Raw genomic sequence first — 20,748 nt, forward strand, 5'->3', positions numbered from 1 at the left:
ACATCATGACTTCATGCCAGAGGTCACAGGATGGGGGGAATAGAAGGGAGAATTTCAAAGCAGTGTTAATAAAATGGATGAATGTTTAAAGTGGACTAAGCATTCAGAGTCCAGTTTGGAGGTCAGGATTGGATAAAGAGAGTTTTCTACTTAATTTTCTTTTTAGACTCCATAAAAATAACATTTTTGTATCTTTGATTTTATGTGACTGGCTTTATGTCGTTTGGTTTTAAATTGAGCTATACCCACGTGCCCAGCCCTTCACTGTGCTAAGCATTTTACACGCATTGTCCCATTTAAACACCCAGGACCCCATGACCAAGGTAATTTTATCTCCCCATTTCACAAATCAGGAACTTGAGGTGCTAAAGGGTGAAGTGATTTTACCAGTGTCATTCAGTGGTGACATATAGTATTAGGACCAATTCTGCATCAGTTTGACCCTCTCTTAGAGCCTGTGAAAGAATTAGGGTTTGTTGAAACAGAAATACAGAATAAAATCATTCTGGCTTTAAGAATTAAGAGGGAAGGCCCTAGGAAAGTCAGGATTACAGTTTATGACTTCATGATAGGTGAGAATGAAGATACAAAGAGAGAGAGAAAGAGACCCAACTCCATCCCCCGTCCCCAGGGACACTAGATGATGATGGAGTCTAGGGCTAGGAGAGGATGGGGTGTGTGACCTAGGCCAGAGGTCAAGACCCAGGCCATTGGGTAGAGATGCAGGAGTAAGTCACAAAATATGTCTGGTCTTGTAGGGACCAGCAGGGCTTCCATCAGGACCTGCACTGGTTCCCGTCCATCACTGGCATCCAAATGGTGTCCAGAGACTTTGCTGAGCTCATCCCACCTGCCCAGAGGGGACAGCCTCCTTTTCAATGGCCACCACTCACCCCTGAAACAAGCCTTGACGTATAGAGGGGCAGCAGTGTGGAAGCCCTGCCCCAACTCTGGGACAGGACTGGACAGTGGTGAGCCCCACCCCAGTACAGAAGTATCACTGCTGGTCTCCTGTCATTATGTATTTGCTCACTCTGTAGATCTCAAAAAATTTACCATTATCACCTGGGAATCTGAAAAATTGGTATTTCTTTAAAACAGTGGCTTCATCCTCAAAAGAAAATTGAGAGCTACTACACTAAAAGCAATTATAAATAATTAACAACTAGAGCGCTACTCAAGTCCCATGCCCCACTCTAAATGTTCTGTATTGACTAACCTAAACCTGACAGTAACCCTGTAACATATTACCATCATCGTCATCCCTATTTTAAGGCTAAAGAGACTGATCACAGAGAAGTTAAGTGGCTTGCCACTGTCACACAGATAGGAAATTACAAAGCCAGGCTTTGAGCCCAGGCAATTGGAGTCCTGAGCCCACATTATTAACCCTAATGCTATGCTTAGATCAAGTTTACACTTTGCTCAAGCAAAGTGCTCAGGTCTGTAAGGAGAAATAGCCAGACTACCTGTGTGGCCAGCTTCCCTGGTCAGCGTAGCTCAAACAATACCTCAGGTCATCCCAGGGTTATATAAAAACAGACTCCTAGAAAGGCTTGCGGTGGCTAACAGTATAAAAATGTTTTCTGTGCTTCTGATGCAAAAGGTAAAATTTGATTTACACTAATAGGCACAGAATGATCATGTTTATACTTGCAACCTGGGACTTTATTAATATTCCCCTGAATAACAGTGCAAAGAGTTTTGTAACCCCAAGGTAACATGGCACTGTAAGAAGGAAAGAGGGGTGAGATTTAGCAGCAGCTGCCATCATAAATCAGTGCATGTCTGTTTCTCTCGGAGCTCCAGGCTCAACTCCTGGCTGTCATAAACTTATAAAGGGCAGCCCCATGAGAATTTATGTAATGATGGCAGGACTCATTTTCCTTCCTGCAAGAATCTTTCTGAAGCAAGGTGAGAATTAGGCTGATTAGATTCTATGTGAAGAAAGAAAACCAAACCAATGGGAAGGGAAAATGTGGGTCAGCTTTAGCTATTTACCACTTCCCTTGCCAAAAAAAACTGACCTTGTAAATGGAGAAGAACATGCTGAATTCCACCAAATAAATGAGTGACTGGATGACCGAATAAATTAATGAATGAGTGTGATCCAGGCTTTCTCTGGGGTGGTTCTTTCAGTGTGAGAACAGTTCCATCCTAGAGTCACCGAGAAACGCTGACTACATAACAAGGCCAATCAACAGTCAGCCTCTGAATATTCATGCACAGATGATGCTCCCAGTCAATATGTTTGATTTTTGTGTTTACTGATAGATTTTTAAATTCACTGTGTAAACCAAAATTCTAAAAATAAAAAGAAGAAGAGGAAAAATGAAAACAGAAAAGAACTTGTGGTAAGATCATACATTACTTCTGGATAGGATTGCCAGATAAAAATACTTATACTAAAAATTTTTCATTGTTTATCTGAAATTCAAATTTAACGGGGCACAGTATATTTTTATTGGTTAAATCTGGCAAACGATTTCTGGGCTAATAACCCTATGTAGAAGAGAGGGCTGGAGAGAGTTAGCTGGTGGACATGCCCACACCTGGGAGTCAGAAGGAAGGCAAACCAAAGGAGGAATCAGAGAAGCAGACAGAAGAGCCTGCAGAAATACGGAAGAAGCACCAGCTGTGCACAGAGCTTCCGCTGAGCGTTGACACGAGCACAGGGGAGAGGTGGGGACCAGGAGGACGCTCAGTGAGAAAGGCCTGATGGCTGTAGAGTTCGGCCCTTACAAGGTTGTTGGTGCTTCTAAGAAGTTCTGTGTCAGTGGTTCTCAGTGAGGTTGGGGTGGAGAACGGGTGCGTGGCAGAATGACCTACAGTATATCAGAACGGAAATCTACATGCTGGAAGTAGCCCTCTCCCCCTCTGAGGACTGGGGAGAGAGACATAAGTGTAACCCTTATCAACTCAGAATTTATGTGGTCCGTCTGGGGGGCCGTGTTGTGGTTACTAAAGCACAAAATAAATTATAAATCTTTTCTTGCATTTATCTTGAAAACCACGAAGGTGATCCATGGTTTACAACTATCTGTTGGAAAGTCCTTATCTTCAATCTACTTTCTTCACAGCCTCTGCTGTTCTGTAGGGTACCTCCCTCCACAATGTCCTCAAGCTTCAGCAATCCCCCACCCCCTCATCTATTTTTCCTTTTATTATGTAGATCAATTAGGCCTCTCTTGCCAGCAAAAAAAGTCCAATCAACTGTCTCAATCCAGTCCCAAATGATCTGAAAGATGAAGCATTTTCAGAGAGGGGGTAATAGAGCTGGCAATTATAAAATTCTCTTTGGCAGGCTGGGAAAGAGAAAAGTATGAATTTTCTTGCCCTGTTCCTGGTATTTTGAAAAGCTTTTCAAGTGATCGTGATATGTGGACGCTTTTGAGAGATACCACTCTTAATCAAGACACAAAGCCTTTTCATTTCTTGAAAAGTCTTATTTCTTGGCAAATTTCTCCCTGCAAAGTGCATTCTTCTCGCTGCTCTTTGCCCAGAAAGAGGTGCCATTGCGTGGGAATGGACATCTGTGGTCTGTCCCAATAGAGATCACAAAGTGCGGGCCAGAACCAGGTGACCCAGAACAGCTACTTGAGTCTCCCAGTCAATGGCCCTGGCTAGACTGCCTTCAATTTCAACAAGGTCTTGCTGAAAAAAAGAGGCAGACCTTAGGTGGTCCAGTCACCTCCCCAACCAGAATGATCCTGAGGATGAAGCTTCCCAGCTTCATCAGCACTGCCTTGGTGGGTGGTGATGACTATGGCCAGCGACTGGGCAGATTCACAGGGAGCCCTGTGGGTGAGCAGCCAACCCCGCAGGACATTCATAGGTGGGGCATGACCTTAGCCTTCCTCCAACTGGTCTTCAAGTCCCCCAAGGGTCAGAGTCCCACCCTGCTGGTCTGACCCCTCAAGGTTCCTCAGGACACCAGGGATCCTCTGACCCCCACCCTTCTCACTTCACTCCCCAACCCCTCCCAAACAATGGACCCAAGTGTGAACAACCCCAAGGCTGGTGGTGAACAAGGCCTCCAAGCACCAAGCCCAAGCCTGCCCTCTTTTCAAAAATATTTCAGACTTAGGGAGGCTGTCCTCAGCTATTTCAGACCTATTTCAGAGGACTTCTGCTCCTTCAAACCTATTTCCAAAACTCAGGATGATGAAGGCCCTCCAGATAAACTCCAGTTTCACCCCCTGATATGTGGTGGCTAGAGATCAACTGACCCTGTAGCCAGAAAGGAGGAGGAAATATTACTAAAAGGGGACCTCGTTCCCAGAGGTAATAGCCTTTAAAAGGTCTGGTTTGCCGACTTTGGATTCTTAAAGGGTTGTCTTAGCTTCCTGTCCCCAACGTGAGTAAAACAGAGAACAATAATAAAACCACCTACGAAATCCGAATTCAAAGTTTTTCTTGACCTGTGAGTCCATTTTTTACGTCCACGAATCCCAGTCAAGGCAACACACACACACATACACACACACACGCACACACACACACACACACACACACACACATTAATGCCCTTTCCAAAATATAAATGTTAACACATGTAAAATCATGAATTCCATAATTCCTCCTGTGGGCATTGGGTCACATTAGGTTTCCCACTAAGTGAAATGATTGTCACCTGGGTATAGCTCCTTCCATTGTGTTGTATGCAGCACAGGAACACAGGTCTGGAGCTGTGGACATTTGTGAACTCCAGCCACCCACCTCCCTGCCTCTGTGGCTTTCCTGCCTTTGGCCACCAGATGGCATTCTGGAAACGTTCTCAGCACCAGAGTTTCCTGCACTAAAGCTCCCCTGCATTACTCCCAGCTGGCCTTCTTCCTTCCCTCTTCTCTGTTCCCTTTCAATCCATGTCCCAGAGTACAGTTGAAGGGGCTTTGTGGAGGGCAAATGTGCGTGATCTTGGGCAAGTTACCCAACCCTCCATGCTCAGCTTCTTCACCCCGATGGCCTGGTTGTGAGGGTGACATGGGACGATGCAGGTAAAACACTCAGGACAAGGCTTGGCAGGTAGCTGCTGTTCTCATCAGTCTGCTCAGACCCCTTCCAAAGCTCTCCATGGCCTTCAGGACAAGGTCCAAATCCTTAGCACGGGGTCCCAGGCCCTCCATCATCTGGCGGCCCCTGCTGACATCCCCAGCCCACCTTCCTCCTCCCCACTCGCACAGGCCCTCGTGTGGGGCTGCAAGGAGCCAGCTCGCCCACCTCCAGCCTCTTCCATTCTGCTCCCTCCGCCTGTTCGCACCTGGCCCCCTCTGGCTCACTCCTCCCTGTCCTTCAGGGTGTGTCGGAGGGTCCTCCAGGAGGAGCCTCCCCTGATCCCTAAGCCTGAATCTGGAGCCATCCACTGGACCCACTTCTTTCATTTTCCCCACCCTGACTTGAGACTGCAAGCCCCTTGGGGGTCACTCTGTCTTGCTCACTGCCTTGCACATAGTAGGATGAGTGAGGGCCAGACAGTGAGGCCGCCATGCAGGCTGACTGTCACCAGAGGGCCTGGGGCCCACGCTGGTTCCCCTTGCAGGGCAGGTAGCACTGGGCCCTCGCCCGAGCTGAGGAAGCCCTGGGAAATGAGCCTTCCTGGCCAAGAAGGCAGAGGAAAAAAAGTGAAGGGACAAATGCAAGACCATTTTTACCATTTGCATTCGAGGTATAAAGCCTGGCAAATAGTACAAGGTAAACTAGTCCCATGTAATGAGTGCTTTCTCTGTACCAGGCATTGCACCGAGCCCTCACTTGTATTATCTCATCAAATCCTTACCACAAACTCGGGAGATGGGTGACAGCCACGCTCTACAGAGAAGGAAACTGAGGCCCAAAGAGGTTACGTGACTTGTGCCATGTCTCCGAGCTAGTGAGCGTTCTGTCTGTCTTCAGAGCCAGACTGTAGGAAACATCCCATTGGATTCAGGCCCCTTGCTATTGGGAAACCTCCAGGAGTAGAATATGAAAGGATAGGGTGTGGAAAAGAGAATACAGAGGGGAAGGGGGGTGCAAGGTGAGGCTTAGGCCAGAGAGGTCCTTAGTCGCCCCATCCTAATGGCCACAAGCCCCTTGGCCAACGGGCCTGATTGGAGTCACTTGTGTCCCAACAGGCACCTCCAGCCCCAAGGACTGAGCTGCCAACACCCATCGAGGGGAAGCTGGCCCTTAACTCCCATCACTTCAAAATCTTTACAAACCTCTGGACTCAACCTCAAGGTAAAGTGCAAGACTGGACAATGGTGGGGGCAGTGGATGCAGGAGGAAATGAGAAGCAGCAAGCCACCTCAAGGCCACCCAAACCAACTGCCCACTCGCCCCCCTCCTGGGCCTCACCTCCGTGACGGGACTCTTGGACATGAACAGCAGTGGGAAGAGAAGAATTGGAGGAAGGGAGGGAAAGGGAGAGGAAGGTGTGGGAGAGGGAAAGGTATAAAAACCTCCAAGACCAAGGAGCAGGAGGCTGGGGGATTCCCCCGCACAGGGCCTCAGGCTGGACCAGATGTGGAGAACAATGGGCCCGGAGGCTGGGGAGCCGGAACGGAAGGGGGAGGGAGGCCACACTGTCGGGTCAGAGAGGTCATTGTGCTTCAGGAGCCAAGGACACGGGCACCTTTACAGGTCCATGTGGGCAGGGGCCGACCCAGGGCCAGTGCAAGAGCCAGAGGCAGCCACAAGGTAGGCCAAGCTGGCAGATCACGCCACCCACCGCTAATAACAACGTCATTGCCTATGACTCCGTGCTCTCCATGCACGTTTCATTTCATCCCCACGATTTCCTGCTGAGAGGGCTACTGTTGTTATTCCCATCTGCACTCTTAAGATGAGGCCCAGAGAGGTTGAGTGACTTGTCCCACATGACCCAGCTGGGAAGTTGCAGAGTCAGGATTTGAACCCAGGCAGTTTGGCTCTGATGGCCACTCTCTTAATCAGCGCTGCTTCCCATGAGACAGAAACGGGTGATGAGGGCAGAGTCAAGACTGAGAGGTAGACAAGTGTGGGAAAAAGGGGGATGGGAGAAGAATAACGGGAGATGACGGAAACAAAGAGAGACAAGGAAGGGAAGAGAGGCCAGGGTGTGACTTGCCCAGGAGGGGCTCAGGCTCTCTGCTCACTTGGCCACAGCAGGGGCTCCCCTCCCCTCAGTGGCCGCCTTGCCGCATGGACAGCACCTTCCCATCCGGCCTGTCCCCAGCCGCATCCTCCTCAGCGGCGGGCCACTCAGCTTCACGGAAACTCTCTTTCTCTAATTGGCATAGAAACTCATAGCCCTCCCTTTTCCTGTAGGTGGGGTTTCCATAGGAAAAAGCTGCTTCTCTGTTTCCCCAGCCTAGCAACTGTTTGGAAGTCAGATCCCCACATCCTGCTCTACTGGGTCAAGTCCCTCCTGGACCGGCTCTTGTCCATCATTTGCTAACGGGGACCAACAGTGCCCCTGGACAATTTTACTTCATTGGTCCTTGGACCCCTCAAATCTCTTCTGATGAAGATGGCCTTGCCTGGGAATTCTGCTGGCTCCATCAACTAATTATGGGACGAGGCTGTGTCAGCAGGTCTGGGGGCAGGAGAACAGGGCTAATCAAGCGCCCCAGGAAACACTGGAGGACTTGCCCAGCCTTTGAAGAACTCTAGCGGTTTTTGGATCTAGCCCACTCTGGCGGTAAGCATGATGCGACTTCTGCCACTTCTGCTGGGACTTTTGGGGCCAGGTGGCTACTTGTTCCTTTCAGGGGATTGTCAGGAGGTCGCCACTCTCACTGTGAAATATCAAGTGTCAGAGGAAGTACCGTCCGGCACAGTGATAGGGAAGCTGTCTCAGGAACTGGGCCGGGAGGAGAGGTCTGGGCGAGCAGGGGCTGCCTTCCAGGTCTTGCAGCTGCCTCAGGCGCTCCCCATCCAGGTGGACTCCAAGGACGGCCTGCTCAGCACAGGGAGGCGGCTGGACCGGGAGCAGCTTTGCCGGCAGCAGGATCCCTGCCTGGTTTCCTTTGACGTGCTTGCCACAGGGGATTTGGCTCTCATCCACGTGGAGATCCAGGTGCTGGACATCAATGACCACCAGCCACGGTTTCCCAAAGGTGAGCAGGAGCTGGAAATCTCTGAGAGCGCCTCCCTGCGCACCCGGATCCCCCTGGACAGAGCTCTGGACCCAGACACTGGCCCCAACACCCTGCACTCCTACACCCTGTCTCCCAGCGAGCATTTTGCCCTGGATGTCATTGTGGGGCCCGATGAGACCAAACACGCAGAACTCGTGGTGGTGAAGGAGCTGGACCGGGAAATCCACTCATTTTTTGATCTGGTGTTAACTGCCTATGACAGTGGGAACCCCCCCAAGTCAGGCACCAGCTTGGTCAAGGTCAATGTCCTGGATTCCAATGACAATAGCCCTGTGTTTGCTGAGAGCTCGCTGGCACTAGAAATCCAAGAAGACGCTTCCCCTGGTACTCTCCTCATAAACTTGACTGCCACGGACCCTGATCAAGGCCCCAACGGGGAGGTGGAATACTTCCTCAGTAAGCATGTGCCTCCAGAGGTGCTGGACACCTTCAGTATTGATGCCAAGACAGGCCAGGTGATTCTGCGTCAACCCCTAGACTATGAGAAAAATCCTGCCTACGAGGTGGACGTCCAGGCAAGGGACCTGGGTCCCAATCCCATCCCAGCCCACTGCAAAATTCTCATTAAGGTTCTGGATGTCAATGACAACACCCCAAGCATCCACATCACATGGGCCTCCCAACCATCACTGGTGTCCGAAGCTCTTCCCAAGGACAGTTTCATTGCTCTCATCATGGCAAAAGACCTAGACTCAGGAAACAATGGTCTGGTCCACTGTTGGCTGAGCCAAGAGCTGGGCCACTTTAGGCTGAAAAGGACCAATGGCAACACATACATGCTGCTAACCAATGCCACGCTGGACAGAGAGCAGTGGCCGCAATATACCCTCACTCTTTTGGCCCAAGACCAAGGACCCCAGCCCTTATCAGTCAAGAAACAGCTCAGCATTCAGATCAGTGATGCCAACGACAACGCACCTGTGTTTGAGAAAAGCAGGTACCAGGTCTCCACTCGGGAAAACAACCTACCCTCTCTTCACCTCATTACCATCAAGGCCCATGATGCAGATCTGGGCGTTAATGGGAAAATCTCATACCACATCCAGGACTCCCCAGTTTCTCACTTGGTAGCTATTGACTCAGACACAGGCGAGGTCACCGCTCAGAGGTCACTGGACTATGAACAGATGGCCGGCTTTGAGTTCCTGGTGATCGCAGAGGACAGGGGCCAGCCCCAGCTTGCATCCAGTGTCTCTGTGTGGGTCAGCCTCCTGGATGCCAATGATAATGCCCCAGAGGTGATTCACCCCATACTCAGCGATGGGAAAGCCAGCCTCTCGGTGCTTGTAAATGCCTCCACAGGTCACCTGCTGGTGCCCATTGAAACTCCCAATGGCGTGGGTCCAGCAGGCACTGACATGCCACCACAGGCCACCCCCAGCTCCCGGCCATTCCTTTTGGTGACCATTGTAGCAAGAGATGCAGACTCGGGGGCAAATGGAGACCTCCTCTACAGCATTCAGAGTGGGAACGAAGCCGGTCTCTTCGTCCTCAGCCCCCACCTGGGGCAGCTGTTCATCAACATCACCAATGCCAGCAGCCTCACTGGGAGTGAGTGGGAGCTGGAGATCGTGGTGGAAGACCGAGGCAGCCCCTCCTTACAGACCCGAGCCCTGTTGAGGGTCTTCTTCGTCACCAGTGTGGACCACTTGAGGGACTCAGCCCGTGAGCCTGGGGCTCTGAGCACATCGGTGCTCACAGTGATTTGCCTGGTCGTACTGCTGGCCATCTCCGGGTTGATCTTGGCTCTGATTATGTCCATTTGCCGGACGGAGAAGAAGGACAACAGGGCTTACAACTGTCGGGAGGCCGAGTCCACCTACCGTCACCAGCCCAAGAGGCCCCAGAAACACATCCAGAAGGCGGACATCCACCTCGTGCCTGTGCTCAGGGGCCAGGTGGATGAGCCTGGCGAAGCTGGGCAGCCCCCCAAGCACGTGGGCAAGGAAGCGATGATGGAAGCAGGCTGGGACCCCTGCCTGCAGGCCCCCTTTCATCTCACACCAACCCTGTACAGGACTCTGCGTAACCAAGGTAACCAGGGAACGCTGGCTGAGAGCCGAGAGGTGCTGCAGGACACTGTCAACCTCCTTTTCAACCATCCCAGGCAGAGGAATGCCTCCCGGGAGAACCTGAACCTTCCCGAGCCCCAACCTGCGACGGGCCAGCCCCGCTCAAGGCCCCTGAAGGTTGCGGGCAGCCCCACAGGGAGGGTGCCTGGGGACCAGGGCAGTAAGGAGGCCCCGCTGAGCCCCCCAGCCTCCTCTGCAACCCTGAGGCGGCAGCGGAATCTCCATGGCAAAGTAGCCCCTGAGAAAGAGTCAGGCCCCCGTCAGATCCTGCGGAGCCTGGTCCGGCTGTCTGTGGCTGCCTTTGCGGAGCGGAACCCCGTAGAGGAGCTCACTGTGGATTCGCCTCCTGTTCAGGTACCTCGGTGTGGGCAGCTCCCTCTCTTGTCACCACCCCCTCACCCGCCCGCAACAGCATCAGACCCCATTACCCTCACATTCTTCACATTCATTCCTCAGGCTCACCACGCACTTTAGGATGCACTGGGTGCAGTGGTTCAGGGCACAGCTCAGGGGTCAACAGAATTTAGCTGTGTGATCCTGGACAAATGACTTACTTTCTCTGAGCCTTAGTTTCCTTATCTATAAAATAGGGATGACAGTAAGAGCATCTGCCTTGCAGAATTGTCCTAAGGATTTGGTCAGTTAATTCCTATATGAGCACTTACTTAGAGTGCCTTGTGCAAGTAGACACATAGCAAAGGTAGTGATTAAGAGTACAAGCTTTGGAGCAAAGGTGCCCAGGTTCAAATTCTGGCTCCACCTCTTCCAAGCTGTGAACCACAGGGAAGTCACTCAGCTCTTCTGTTGAAGTTGCCCAAGTTAACAGCACCCATCTCCCAAGTTTGCTTGAAGATAATAAAGTGAATGTACTTAAAGCCTCTAGAATAGCGTCTGGCGTGTAGTCAGCACTCAGAAAATGATTATGATGATTTCTGCAAAGCTCTTCTCCATTTCACCTGCCCTCATCTCATCTGGGCAACCTCCGGGTGAAGCAAGCCGGCATACGCATCACTGCTCAGGGGCGCATTTGACCTGCCTGAGACCCCACAGCTTGCCAGCTAGGCCTATGGGATAGGACAGTGGAAACAACCTTGGAACTTGGGAGTTAGGCAGATCTAGGTTCCAGTTTCAGCACAGCCACTTTAGGAGCTGGGCAACATTAACATCTGAGCCTTATTTTCTTCATCTATAAAATGGGGATTGTGATGCCAAATTTAGCTGTATCTACCTCCCAGGGGGTTGAGAATTAAATGGGATGATGAATGGCTGTGTCCAATGACCTAGGATTTACTGGACACACCTGGGAAAGCTTTTTCCGGATGGTGCCTGATCTCACACCTGTATCAACTCCTCTGAACCCCAGATCATTTTCCCTGTGCCAGGCTGCCCGCCCAAGGCACACTTCTGTCATGAGCCAGGCTATCAGCTCACGTTTCCTGCGGAGCAAGGACACAGCTTCCTTCCCCCACCCCTTCCCCAGGAAGCCACCTCGAGAGGGCCCAGCTGCTCTCTCAGGAGTCCTGCCCTGGGCTCTGTGCAGCCCCAGAAGTTGCCCAGAGCCAGTCATTCATTCATTTGTTCATTCATTCATTCATTCACCCATGCATTCATCAAATGCTTATTGAATGAGCTCTTTGTGCCAAACACTGTGCTGGTGGTTGGCAAACAGAGACAGCAGATAGCAAGCCCTGTGGGTGACCCCATTGGGGTGAAAGAGAGAAGGGTACCAAGTTGGGATCAAGTTGAGGGTAAGAGGCAGCTTGCCTAATGCTTGTCTTTCCAGTAGCACAGTGCCACAGTGGAGTCAGATCCCGTTTCAAAGTCCAACCCTGCCTCTAATTGCTGTGTAGCCCCTGTGAGCCTCAGGTGCCACATCTGTAAAGTGGGTATAATGGTATCTCTTTCCTTGGGTTACTGAAGAATGACATGAGATTATATACCACTGGACAGTTATTAAGTGCTTATCATAAGATCTATTACTAAGTAATTTATAGACTTTCACTCATTTAATCCTCATAGCCACAACCAACACATGACCTGGGTCTCATTATTATTCCCTTTTTTTTTTTTTTATTGCTGAGGAAACTGAGGCTCAGAATGCTTAAGTAATTCCTCAAGGCCACACAGATGGGAAGTGGAACAGGGGCAGATTTAGGACTTGAACCCAAGTCTGACTCCAGAGTCTGGACTCTTAACTGTGGAATGACAGCATACAACTTAGGGTTTGGCACTCAGGGAGTTTCCCTGAAGTATCACCTGTCACCCGAAAAAAGGGTGGCAGGTGCTTGTAGGAGGGTTTCTGGGCCTGAGCCAGGAGGTGGGAACTTCCCTGAGGCAGGCAATGGAACCCTGACCCTCCCACATCACAGTGAAACCCCAGTCCTGGCCACCTCCCCTTCCAACTCTCCTCTGAGGTTGGCACTTTCTGTCTTGAGCTGCCCAGAGGGCAGAGGGGCCCTCTCAGGGCAGAGGGGGGGCTGGGCCCAGGAGGGAGGCAGAGGCAGCATTTCTAGTAGGAACAACCCAAACCCCTCGACTCTGCAGAGCATTTCAAACTTTCAAACCACCTAATTAATCCTGACAACCCTGTAAAGAAGTCTGGGTGGTATTTTTAGATCCACCTTAGAGATGAGGAAACTGAGGTCTGAGTATGTCTAAAAACCTGCCTGACATCACACAACAAGCTAGAAACGACCTTGACTTGGTCTGTTGCCTTCTCCCTCACAAGGGCCTGTGGGGCCTGGCCCTGACATCTCACCCACTCCTGCCCCATTCACCAGCCTTTCTGAAACACCACCGTCTCCTCTGGCCTTTCAGCTTGAGCGCCTTCTGACCGAAACTCCCTTCCTCCCTCATCCTGGCCCTCACCCTCTCTCCACTTGCCAAGCCCCTGTGGAACCTCCAGGTCTCAGCAGAGGCGCCTGGCATGTAGTATGAACTCAGAAAACATTTGTTGAAATAAGTGAATTACTTCCCCCTGTATCCACAGCCCCACCCCGTAACTCCCTCCTTGCTGCAAGCTGGGTGAGGGGCCTTCCTCTGCTCCACTTGACCTCCACCCTTTCTCATCCCTGGTGCAACCCCCACCCCCGTAGCAGCTGCTGTGTCCCGTCTCCCCTGACTGTCCTCCCTGGCAGACTGGGAACTCCCTGAGGGCAGAGACTGGGCCTTGTTCTCATTCTTAGCCCCCCAGCAAGCACTCGGCCTGGCACAAACAAGCTCTCATTAAATACTTGTCGAGCGAATGAAAGGATGAATAAACGAATGATTCAAAGACACCCTTCTGCCTTCTGTACAACATAGTCTTACATCTGGCCCGCCAACAATGGCTTAGTCTTTGAACATCACTGAAGCGGGGGAAATAACACTTTACAATAATCCTTATCGAGGTTATAATACATTTATAGTCAGGACATGCCCTTTTCACCCCCGTCCCACAGCTTCCACCGGGAGCAGGTCTCCTGGGGGAATGAGAGTTGGGGGACAGGCCCAGAGGGTCCTCATTCTCTCTCTCAGACTCCCAGGTCCCGGGAATTTGTAGTTGACACATGGCCAAGCAGGGAACCTGTCTGCATACATCCCTGCCTCCGTCACCATCACCGTTCACCATCCCCCATCCGATCCACAAACATCTGAAGCTGGAGGAAAGACTATAAAAAGAAAGCGCCGGCATTGAGGGAAACATCCGGTGAGGAAGTGTGCTGGGTCGGAATTGTGTGGAGTCAACAGATTTTTCCTGTCTTGTAGCAAATCTCCCAGCTGCTGTCCTTGCTGCATCAGGGCCAATTCCAGCCCAAACCAAACCACCGGGGAAATAAGTACTTGGCCAAGCCCGGCGGCAGCAGGTAAGCTGCACGTAGCCCCCACTGGCTTCTCAAGCCCCCCACCAGCCTGCCCTCACCCTTGCAGCCTCTGTGCCTTGAGGAAGGGTGAGCACATCCCAGACGCTGCTCCCCTGGGAGACTGCAGCAAACAGCATCCATCCCCCCAACCAGGCATCCTGGGCCTGGAGCAACTGTATTAATAGTATTTACAGGACCCGAGTCACTAAGGAAGTGACTTCATCCCTGAGGCTCTGATTATCTGTTCCCTGATTGCAGAGGTGCTGGGCTATGAACTTTAAATCTGTAACGTTTAGCTCTTTCTCTTGACCCTTAAACATAATATGAAGGCTCCTGGCTAAGGATGTGGGTGTGTGGGTGTGTTCCTTTGGGCGGTCCTAGAATTAAAGAGACCTCAGGAGGACATCTAATTTAACTCCCTCTTGCTACAGATGGAGAAACTGAGGCTCTAAGTAGTTTGATCCAACCCAGCTATGTAAACTTGAGCAAGTCAGATCAAGCCTCAGGGCCGCAGTTTCTCATCCATGAAACAGAGGTCACCGCACTTCCTTGTAGTGATGGGGTAAGGATTTAATGATCACATGCGTTCTAAGCTCATGGCCCAGTGCCTGGCACATAGGAGGTACACAAACAATGCTAAGTCCTTTCCCCTTAAAGTGACTTTGCTCAAGGTCAAACAGCCAGTGAGTGGCAAAGCTGGGACCAGCTCTCAGGACACTGACTTCCGGTTCAGTGCTCTTGCTGTGACAACTTACAGTCTTTTTGTTGTTGTTTTTTTTTCAAAGATAGCTAGCAATAGTGTAGAGTAGGGGTGAGCTCACACATTCCAGAGTCATATCAGCCTGGATTTGAATTCTCACTTAATTTGTGGGGACCTTGGGCAAGCTACCTAAACTTTACAAATCTTGGTTTTCTCATTTGTAAAATGAGGACAACAAGAGAACCCCTTACAGAAGTGAAAGGTTTGATGAGAAGGTAAATATACCTTGCAAAGCTTATGTCTGACTCAGAGTAATTGCTCAATAAACATTAGTTGTTGCCATTACTTGCAAACTTGCTACCCCTGCATAGGAGCAGAAATGGCCACAAAAAAAAAGCAGCAAGGACCCCCAGGCCTTAAAGGGAGGCTTTCCAGATGCTGGGATGAGGGGCCAGGCCTGTCCCCACCATGCTGAGGTAGTCCCAGGAACTGGCCTCCCCCAGGTGATAGGGAGCGTCTTTGGGAGGGAGGGGTCAGGGAGACAGCAAGAGACACCATAGTAGATTCTGAGTAGCTTTTGGATGCCTCACCTCAGCTGCATCCTCTATTGACCTGCTCTTCTGGTCTGGGATTTAGCCTCAAATAGGGAGGAAGGAACATTCAGTCACTCAGTCCACAAAGTATTTATTAAGCACCTACTCTGTGCCTAGTCCTATTCTGAGCACTGGTGAGAGAGCAGGGGATAAGACAGACAAATATCCCTGCCCTCACTGGAGCTCATACTCAGATAGAGGGATGGAGGGGTGGAAGGATGACTGCATTAGATCACCCAAAGTTTACTAAACTCCTATTCCATGCCAGGTAATGAGAAGCAATGGAGGGACAATGGTGAGTAATACCAGGGCATTCGTAGTCACTTCTGTTTGCTGACTGCTTACAACACTGTGCTAAGCTCTTTACATGCAACACCTCATTTTACCTCCATAATGCCCCATGAGGTGGGTGGTATTTATTACTCCCATTTTACAGATGAAGAAGCAGACTCAGAGTAGGCAGGAGGGCTGGGATCAAGTAACCCAGGTTGGTCTGACTCTGAAGGCTGGGCTGTGGACCCACTTCCCTCTGTGGATGAATGAATGCTGGCATGAATAGAAGACTATTCATGAGCAGGAATGAATGAATCTATGTGTGAATTTCCTCACTCGTGGACTGGGTCGGCTTCCTTTGCAGGAGTGCAATCCCAGACACAGATGGCCCAGGTGCCAGGGCTGGTGGCCAGGCAGAACCGGATCAGGAGGAAGGGCCCTTGGACCCTGAGGAGGACCTCTCTGTGAAGCAGCTGCTAGAAGAAGAGCTGTCGAACCTGCTGGACCCTTACACAGGTAGGGACTCCCCAGGGTCACCCCAACCCCGCTTCTGCCCCCACGGTACCCTCCTGTGCCCAGGCTTCAGAGTTCTGCTCCAATCCACTGCAGGAAAACAGCCATTCTATTTCTGGAGAAGACTATCAGCAACATTTTTTTACTTCCCCTGGAGCTTCAGATCTTCATTTGTTTAAAGATCAGATTCTACTTTGATTATTCATTTTAAAAAAATCATCATAAAAATAGTGAACAGTTACTGAGTTATTGGTGTGTGCCAGGTACCAAGGAAGCATCTTATACACATTATCTCAGTTAAGCTTCCAAACAGTATTTTCAGGTAGATATTATGAGCTCCAATTTAGAGATCAGCAAACTCAGGCTCAGAGAGGTAATACAGCCTGCCCTGAGTCACCTTCAATGATTGAAGGGAAGCCATCCTGAGCCCACCTACCATCAGGGGACCTCTCTTTACCTCCTAAACCACTCATCTGCATTTCTTTGAAGTCTTTAAATACCCTTTTACCCTGAGAATTCAAGAATCTGCCAGCTCCCTCCACCCCCTCACCAGTCAGCCCCCTTCAGGTAACACACTGTAAGTCCAACCTACGCTGTGATTTTCTGTTTCTGTAGTTAATAATCTGCTCCTCATCTGGACATATTCTGTGCACTGAAGGCATGACAGCCTTGGTTAAAAAAATATATAGCTAACTTTTATTGAGTGCTTTCTGTGTGCTAGTCCCTGTTCTAATTGCCTCATGAGAAAATCTTCTGCGATAGGGACTATTCGTTATCCCCATTTCATAAAGGAAAAAAACTGAGGGGCCAGGGTGTTTAATAATTTTCCCAAGGTTGTGCAGCCAATGGTTATTAACCCAGGCAGTGTGGCTCTAAATTAAAATTAAGTAAAATGAAATCTTATTAAAATCAAGCAAAATGAAAAATTCAGTTCCTCAGTCATATCAGCCACATTTCCGGAGCTCAGTAGCTACGTGTGGCTAATGGATATTGGTTGGGACAGCACAAATCTACAGAGTTTTATAGGACAGCATTGTCTAGAATGCAGAGCTGTGAGGTCCAATAGAGTAGCCACTGGCCACATGTGAAAATGGCTAGTACCAATTGAGATGTGATAGAAGTATAAAACACGCTCCAGATTTTGAAGACTTAGTATGAAAAAAGAATGTAAAACATCTCATTAATAATTTTAAAAATATTGATTATGTGATAAAATGATGATATTACATATAAAAACACTTTTACAAATTAATTTCACCTTTTCTTTTCTTTTCTACTTTTTAAATGTGGCTACTAGAAAATTTCAGATGACCTCACTGCCTTGCATTATATCTCTGTGCACCAGCTCTGTGCTGGAACCTGTGGGCTCAGTTCCCGTGTGGTCCTGCTTCCCCATAGCACAGAGGGCAAAGAACACAGGGAGATGGTAACAAGTGGTGTGACGAAGAGCGCAGCAGGGGTAGAAGTGCCTGAGCTGCTCACAGGTCTGGACTGTGATGGGGCTACTGGTGAATGTGCCTGACACTGGGGTCTTGGCTGCATCAGCTAACAGCCCCACCTGAGGATGTGATGATGACCATATTTTACCGTTGCATGAGCTCATTGAATGCTTACAGCCACCTGACAAGATAAGTGCTACTATTTCACCACTTTATGAGCGAAAAAGGAGGCTCAGAGAGGTTGAGCAAGTTTTTCAAGGTCACACTGCTCATAAGCTGCAAAGTTAGGAAATCAAACCCAGGTCTGCCCAGTGCCCACCTGCCGCGGAATGAATTCATCATCACATTTCAGCCATTCTCCTACACTCCACTGATTTTCTCATTCCAAGCTTCGCTCCTTCCAAAGCTCTCTGACCCTTGTGCAAGGAAAAGCCTGATTCTGTAACAGCAAAAGAGTTCTAACCTTATTACCCCAGAGTCTCAGGGAACTTAGGTTTACATTTCCCAAATGTCCAGGGTTAATATTTATGTCCATTCAATCATTCAATAAACGTTCACTAAGCCCCAGGCATGGGCTGGACCAGTCAGGAAGGGGCCTGACCCTGCCTCACAGCCTGCACAGCCCCACACTGTGAAGGCAAGACCGAGACTCATTTATCATTAGAAACAGCATTTACTGTATTTTGGAATAACTTTTCAAAATCACAAAAGTAATATTTGGTTAATACAGACAAATGTAGATAAACAAAAAGAGAATAAATCATTTCTGCCCAAGGGTAATTTCAGTTAACACTGTGATGCGTCCCCTTCCAGTCTTTCATTCTACGCACAGATTTTAAAGCAGGTTACCTTAAGCAAATATTAAATACATGTTAAAGCCGATGTTGTATCTTTTTTTTTTTTTAAAGACACACATTCTTAACCACAAGGCCTATACTTTCTTCCCTCTGGCTTGGCCTCTATCATTGGGCCTGGGACTAGTTTTCTGAGACAGGATTTTCTGTTGAAGAGATGGGAAAAGGAGAAGTGTGATGGTGGGATTTGGGGCCTGGGGGACACTTTTTCACTGCCCCGGCCCTTTCCTGGGACAGCTCTTAGGCAGCCAGCCCCTTCACACGGTTTCCTGCAGCTTGAGAGGGCAAGGTTGAGGAGTTGAGAGCATGGGGCCGGGAGGCAACAGTACAGACCTTAGTAGGCCTGGGAAACCAGAACCACCTAGCATCCAGGGGGAGGAAGGGCCAGCTCTTCAGAGAGTGGGTGGGGTGGTGCAGTGACAGGGGGCTTCCAAGTCATCAGACCTGGGGGTCAAATCTGGGCTTGGTTGCCTAGTAGCTGTGTGACAACTTCTTGGAACCTCAGTTTCCTCATCCATAAAATACTCTTGACTTCAAAGGTTTGTGTGGAGGTTAAATGAGATAATTATGTAAATTGCTTAGCACAGAAGTACTTAATGAGTGGTCACTATTATTATGAATAGGAACCGAAGGCAGCACCAAGCCAGGAACTCCAGCATTGGCTAAAAACGGGGATTCCCCCCCCCACCTATCCTCAGCTAGTGGTGTCCTGAGGGAGTGAAAATCCTGGCTGTACAGGGATGGATGAAGGTCACCTAAACTTGAAACACCCCTACGGACCGGGAGATGCTTTAGAACCGGGCCATTTCTCATTCTAGGCCTTCCTCCTCCCCCTGCCGCGTCCTCACTCAGCTCACGCGCGGACCTCAGTCGCTGCCTTCCTGCCCGGCGCGCTTCCCTGTCAGGGCCTCTTCCTTCCCGCCCACCTCCGGCCGTCCCATCGGTCCCCTCCATTTCCCTTTCCTCCTTTGTCCGGCGCCCCGCCCTGCCCACGACCCCACCCCCGCCCGCCATGGGCTCCGCCCTCACCGCGTCCCTTCCGCCCCCTGCAGGCCTGGCCCTGGACCGGCTGAGCGTCCCCGACCCGGCCTGGATGGCAAGACTCTCTTTGCCCCTCGCCACCAACTACCGTGACAACGTGTTCTCCCCGGACGCTGCGACCTCGGAGGAGCCCAGGACCTTCCAGACGTTCGGCAAGGCGCCGGGGCCCGAGCTGAGCCCGACGGGCACGCGGCTGGCCAGCACCTTCCTGTCGGAGATGAGCTCACTGCTGGAGATGCTGCTGGAGCAGCGCCCCGCCGTGCCGGTGGAGGCCGCCTCCGAGGTGCTGCGGCGGCTCTCAGTCTGCGGAAGGACCCTGAGTCTAGACCTAGCCACCAGCGGGGCCTCGGGCTCCGAAGGCCCTGGGGGCCGAGCTGGAAAGCAGGGGGCCGAGGGCAGGACCAGCAGCGGCAGCAGCAGCAGGGGCCTGTGGATCCAGGAACCAGGGGCCCCGGGAGATGTTAGGAAGCCCAGGCCCTGAGGATTCTGGGACAGGAGGTGGTTTCTCTAATCTTTGAACTCACTGACCAGAGGTGGCCTGAGAACTTAAGGTGACCAGTGCTGCCCCACAGAGGAGGCAGGAGCCCCAGGACAAACAGCGGGCTGACCAAAGCAACCCCTTGTTAGGGGCTGGTTCTGCCTGTGGATTTTTTGGAGGAGGAAGACAGTTGGCCGCTGAGATAAGTGTTTGCTGGCAAAACACATGTAAGAGCACAGAGGGTTCATCCTCCTGCAGAACGGATGCCAAGGAGTGTCACAAGCAGGAAAGGATGGCCTGGGTGCACACTGGAGGGTGTGGGGGGCTGGATCCTGGGGCACCAGGCAAAGCTCTCTGACCTATAAATAAAGGAAAAGCAGTGGCTTGTTATCCTGTTTGCACCTGTCGAGAGGGAGGACGGAAGAATAAGAGTAAAGGTTCTTTGTCATCCAGTCCCTGGCCAGAGGGTCATGCGGGGCCTGGGCGGGAGGGTGCACAGTGTTAGGTTGGCAATGATGGACATGGGTACTCTTGACCCCTGCTCCTCTGCTGCTGCTACATTATCAAATAATCCGATTCTCAGCTGGAAAATTAAGGCTAAGAAAAGCATGACTATAGAGCATTAACACGAGCCAGGCAAAAGTCTTTACAATAGGATTTAATTTCATTTCTCCACAACCCTAGGAGGAGAGGTGTTATTATCCCCTTTTCACAGACAAGGCCATGAGACTTGGAGAGGCTGAGGGTCTTGCCCAAGATCAAGCAGAGAGAGGAGGCAGAGCCAGGAATTGGAACTAGGCTTGTCCAACACCAAAACCCATGCCCT

At 50.6% G+C, this 20,748-nt stretch overlaps 2 protein-coding genes across 6 annotated transcripts in view; one reads left to right on the forward strand and one right to left on the reverse strand.

Annotated features, from left to right (window-relative positions):
• Positions 1-19,659, reverse strand: part of RNF14 (ring finger protein 14) — a 41,090-nt gene extending 21,431 nt beyond the window's left edge. Inside the window, exon 1 of one of the 3 annotated variants that reach the window (XM_082454234.1) lies at positions 19,533-19,659. The gene's annotated coding sequence lies outside the window, so the exon portion shown is untranslated. The remainder of the gene's footprint in view (positions 1-19,532) is intronic. The other 2 variants (XM_082454233.1, XM_082454231.1) reach the window with 2 other exon arrangements.
• On the forward strand, positions 16-20,312 carry PCDH12 (protocadherin 12). Of its 3 annotated transcripts, XM_082454065.1 has the most exons (4): positions 16-10,543; positions 13,937-14,034; positions 15,962-16,113; positions 19,456-20,312. In XM_082454065.1, the coding sequence occupies exons 1-4, from the start codon at positions 7,664-7,666 to the stop codon at positions 19,923-19,925; spliced, it is 3,600 nt and encodes a 1,199-aa protein (XP_082310191.1). In that variant the 5' UTR covers positions 16-7,663; the 3' UTR covers positions 19,926-20,312. The 3 variants fall into 3 exon arrangements, 1 of the variants encoding a protein (XP_082310191.1); XR_014261648.1 differs by lacking the exon at positions 13,937-14,034 and having other exon boundaries at positions 19,456-19,579; XR_014261649.1 differs by lacking the exon at positions 19,456-20,312 and having other exon boundaries at positions 13,706-14,034; positions 15,962-15,984.
• Positions 20,313-20,748: the final 436 nt, after the last annotated feature.

The sequence above is a fragment of the Balaenoptera physalus genome, assembly GCF_965194825.1.
Source record: "Balaenoptera physalus genome assembly, chromosome: 3".
In the NCBI taxonomy this organism is placed as follows: Eukaryota; Metazoa; Chordata; class Mammalia; order Artiodactyla; family Balaenopteridae; genus Balaenoptera; species Balaenoptera physalus.

What these genes read in the sequence shown, in the direction of transcription:
- PCDH12 (XM_082454065.1), top strand. Translation starts at nt 7,664, where the DNA reads ATGATGCGACTTCTGCCACTTCTGCTGGGACTTTTGGGGCCAGGTGGC. An exon ending in GCCAAGCCCGGCGGCAGCAG is followed by an intron (nt 14,035 to 15,961) that starts GTAAGCTGCACG and finishes CTTCCTTTGCAG; the next exon opens with GAGTGCAATCCCAGACACAG. An exon ending in CCTGCTGGACCCTTACACAG is followed by an intron (nt 16,114 to 19,455) that starts GTAGGGACTCCC and finishes CGCCCCCTGCAG; the next exon opens with GCCTGGCCCTGGACCGGCTG.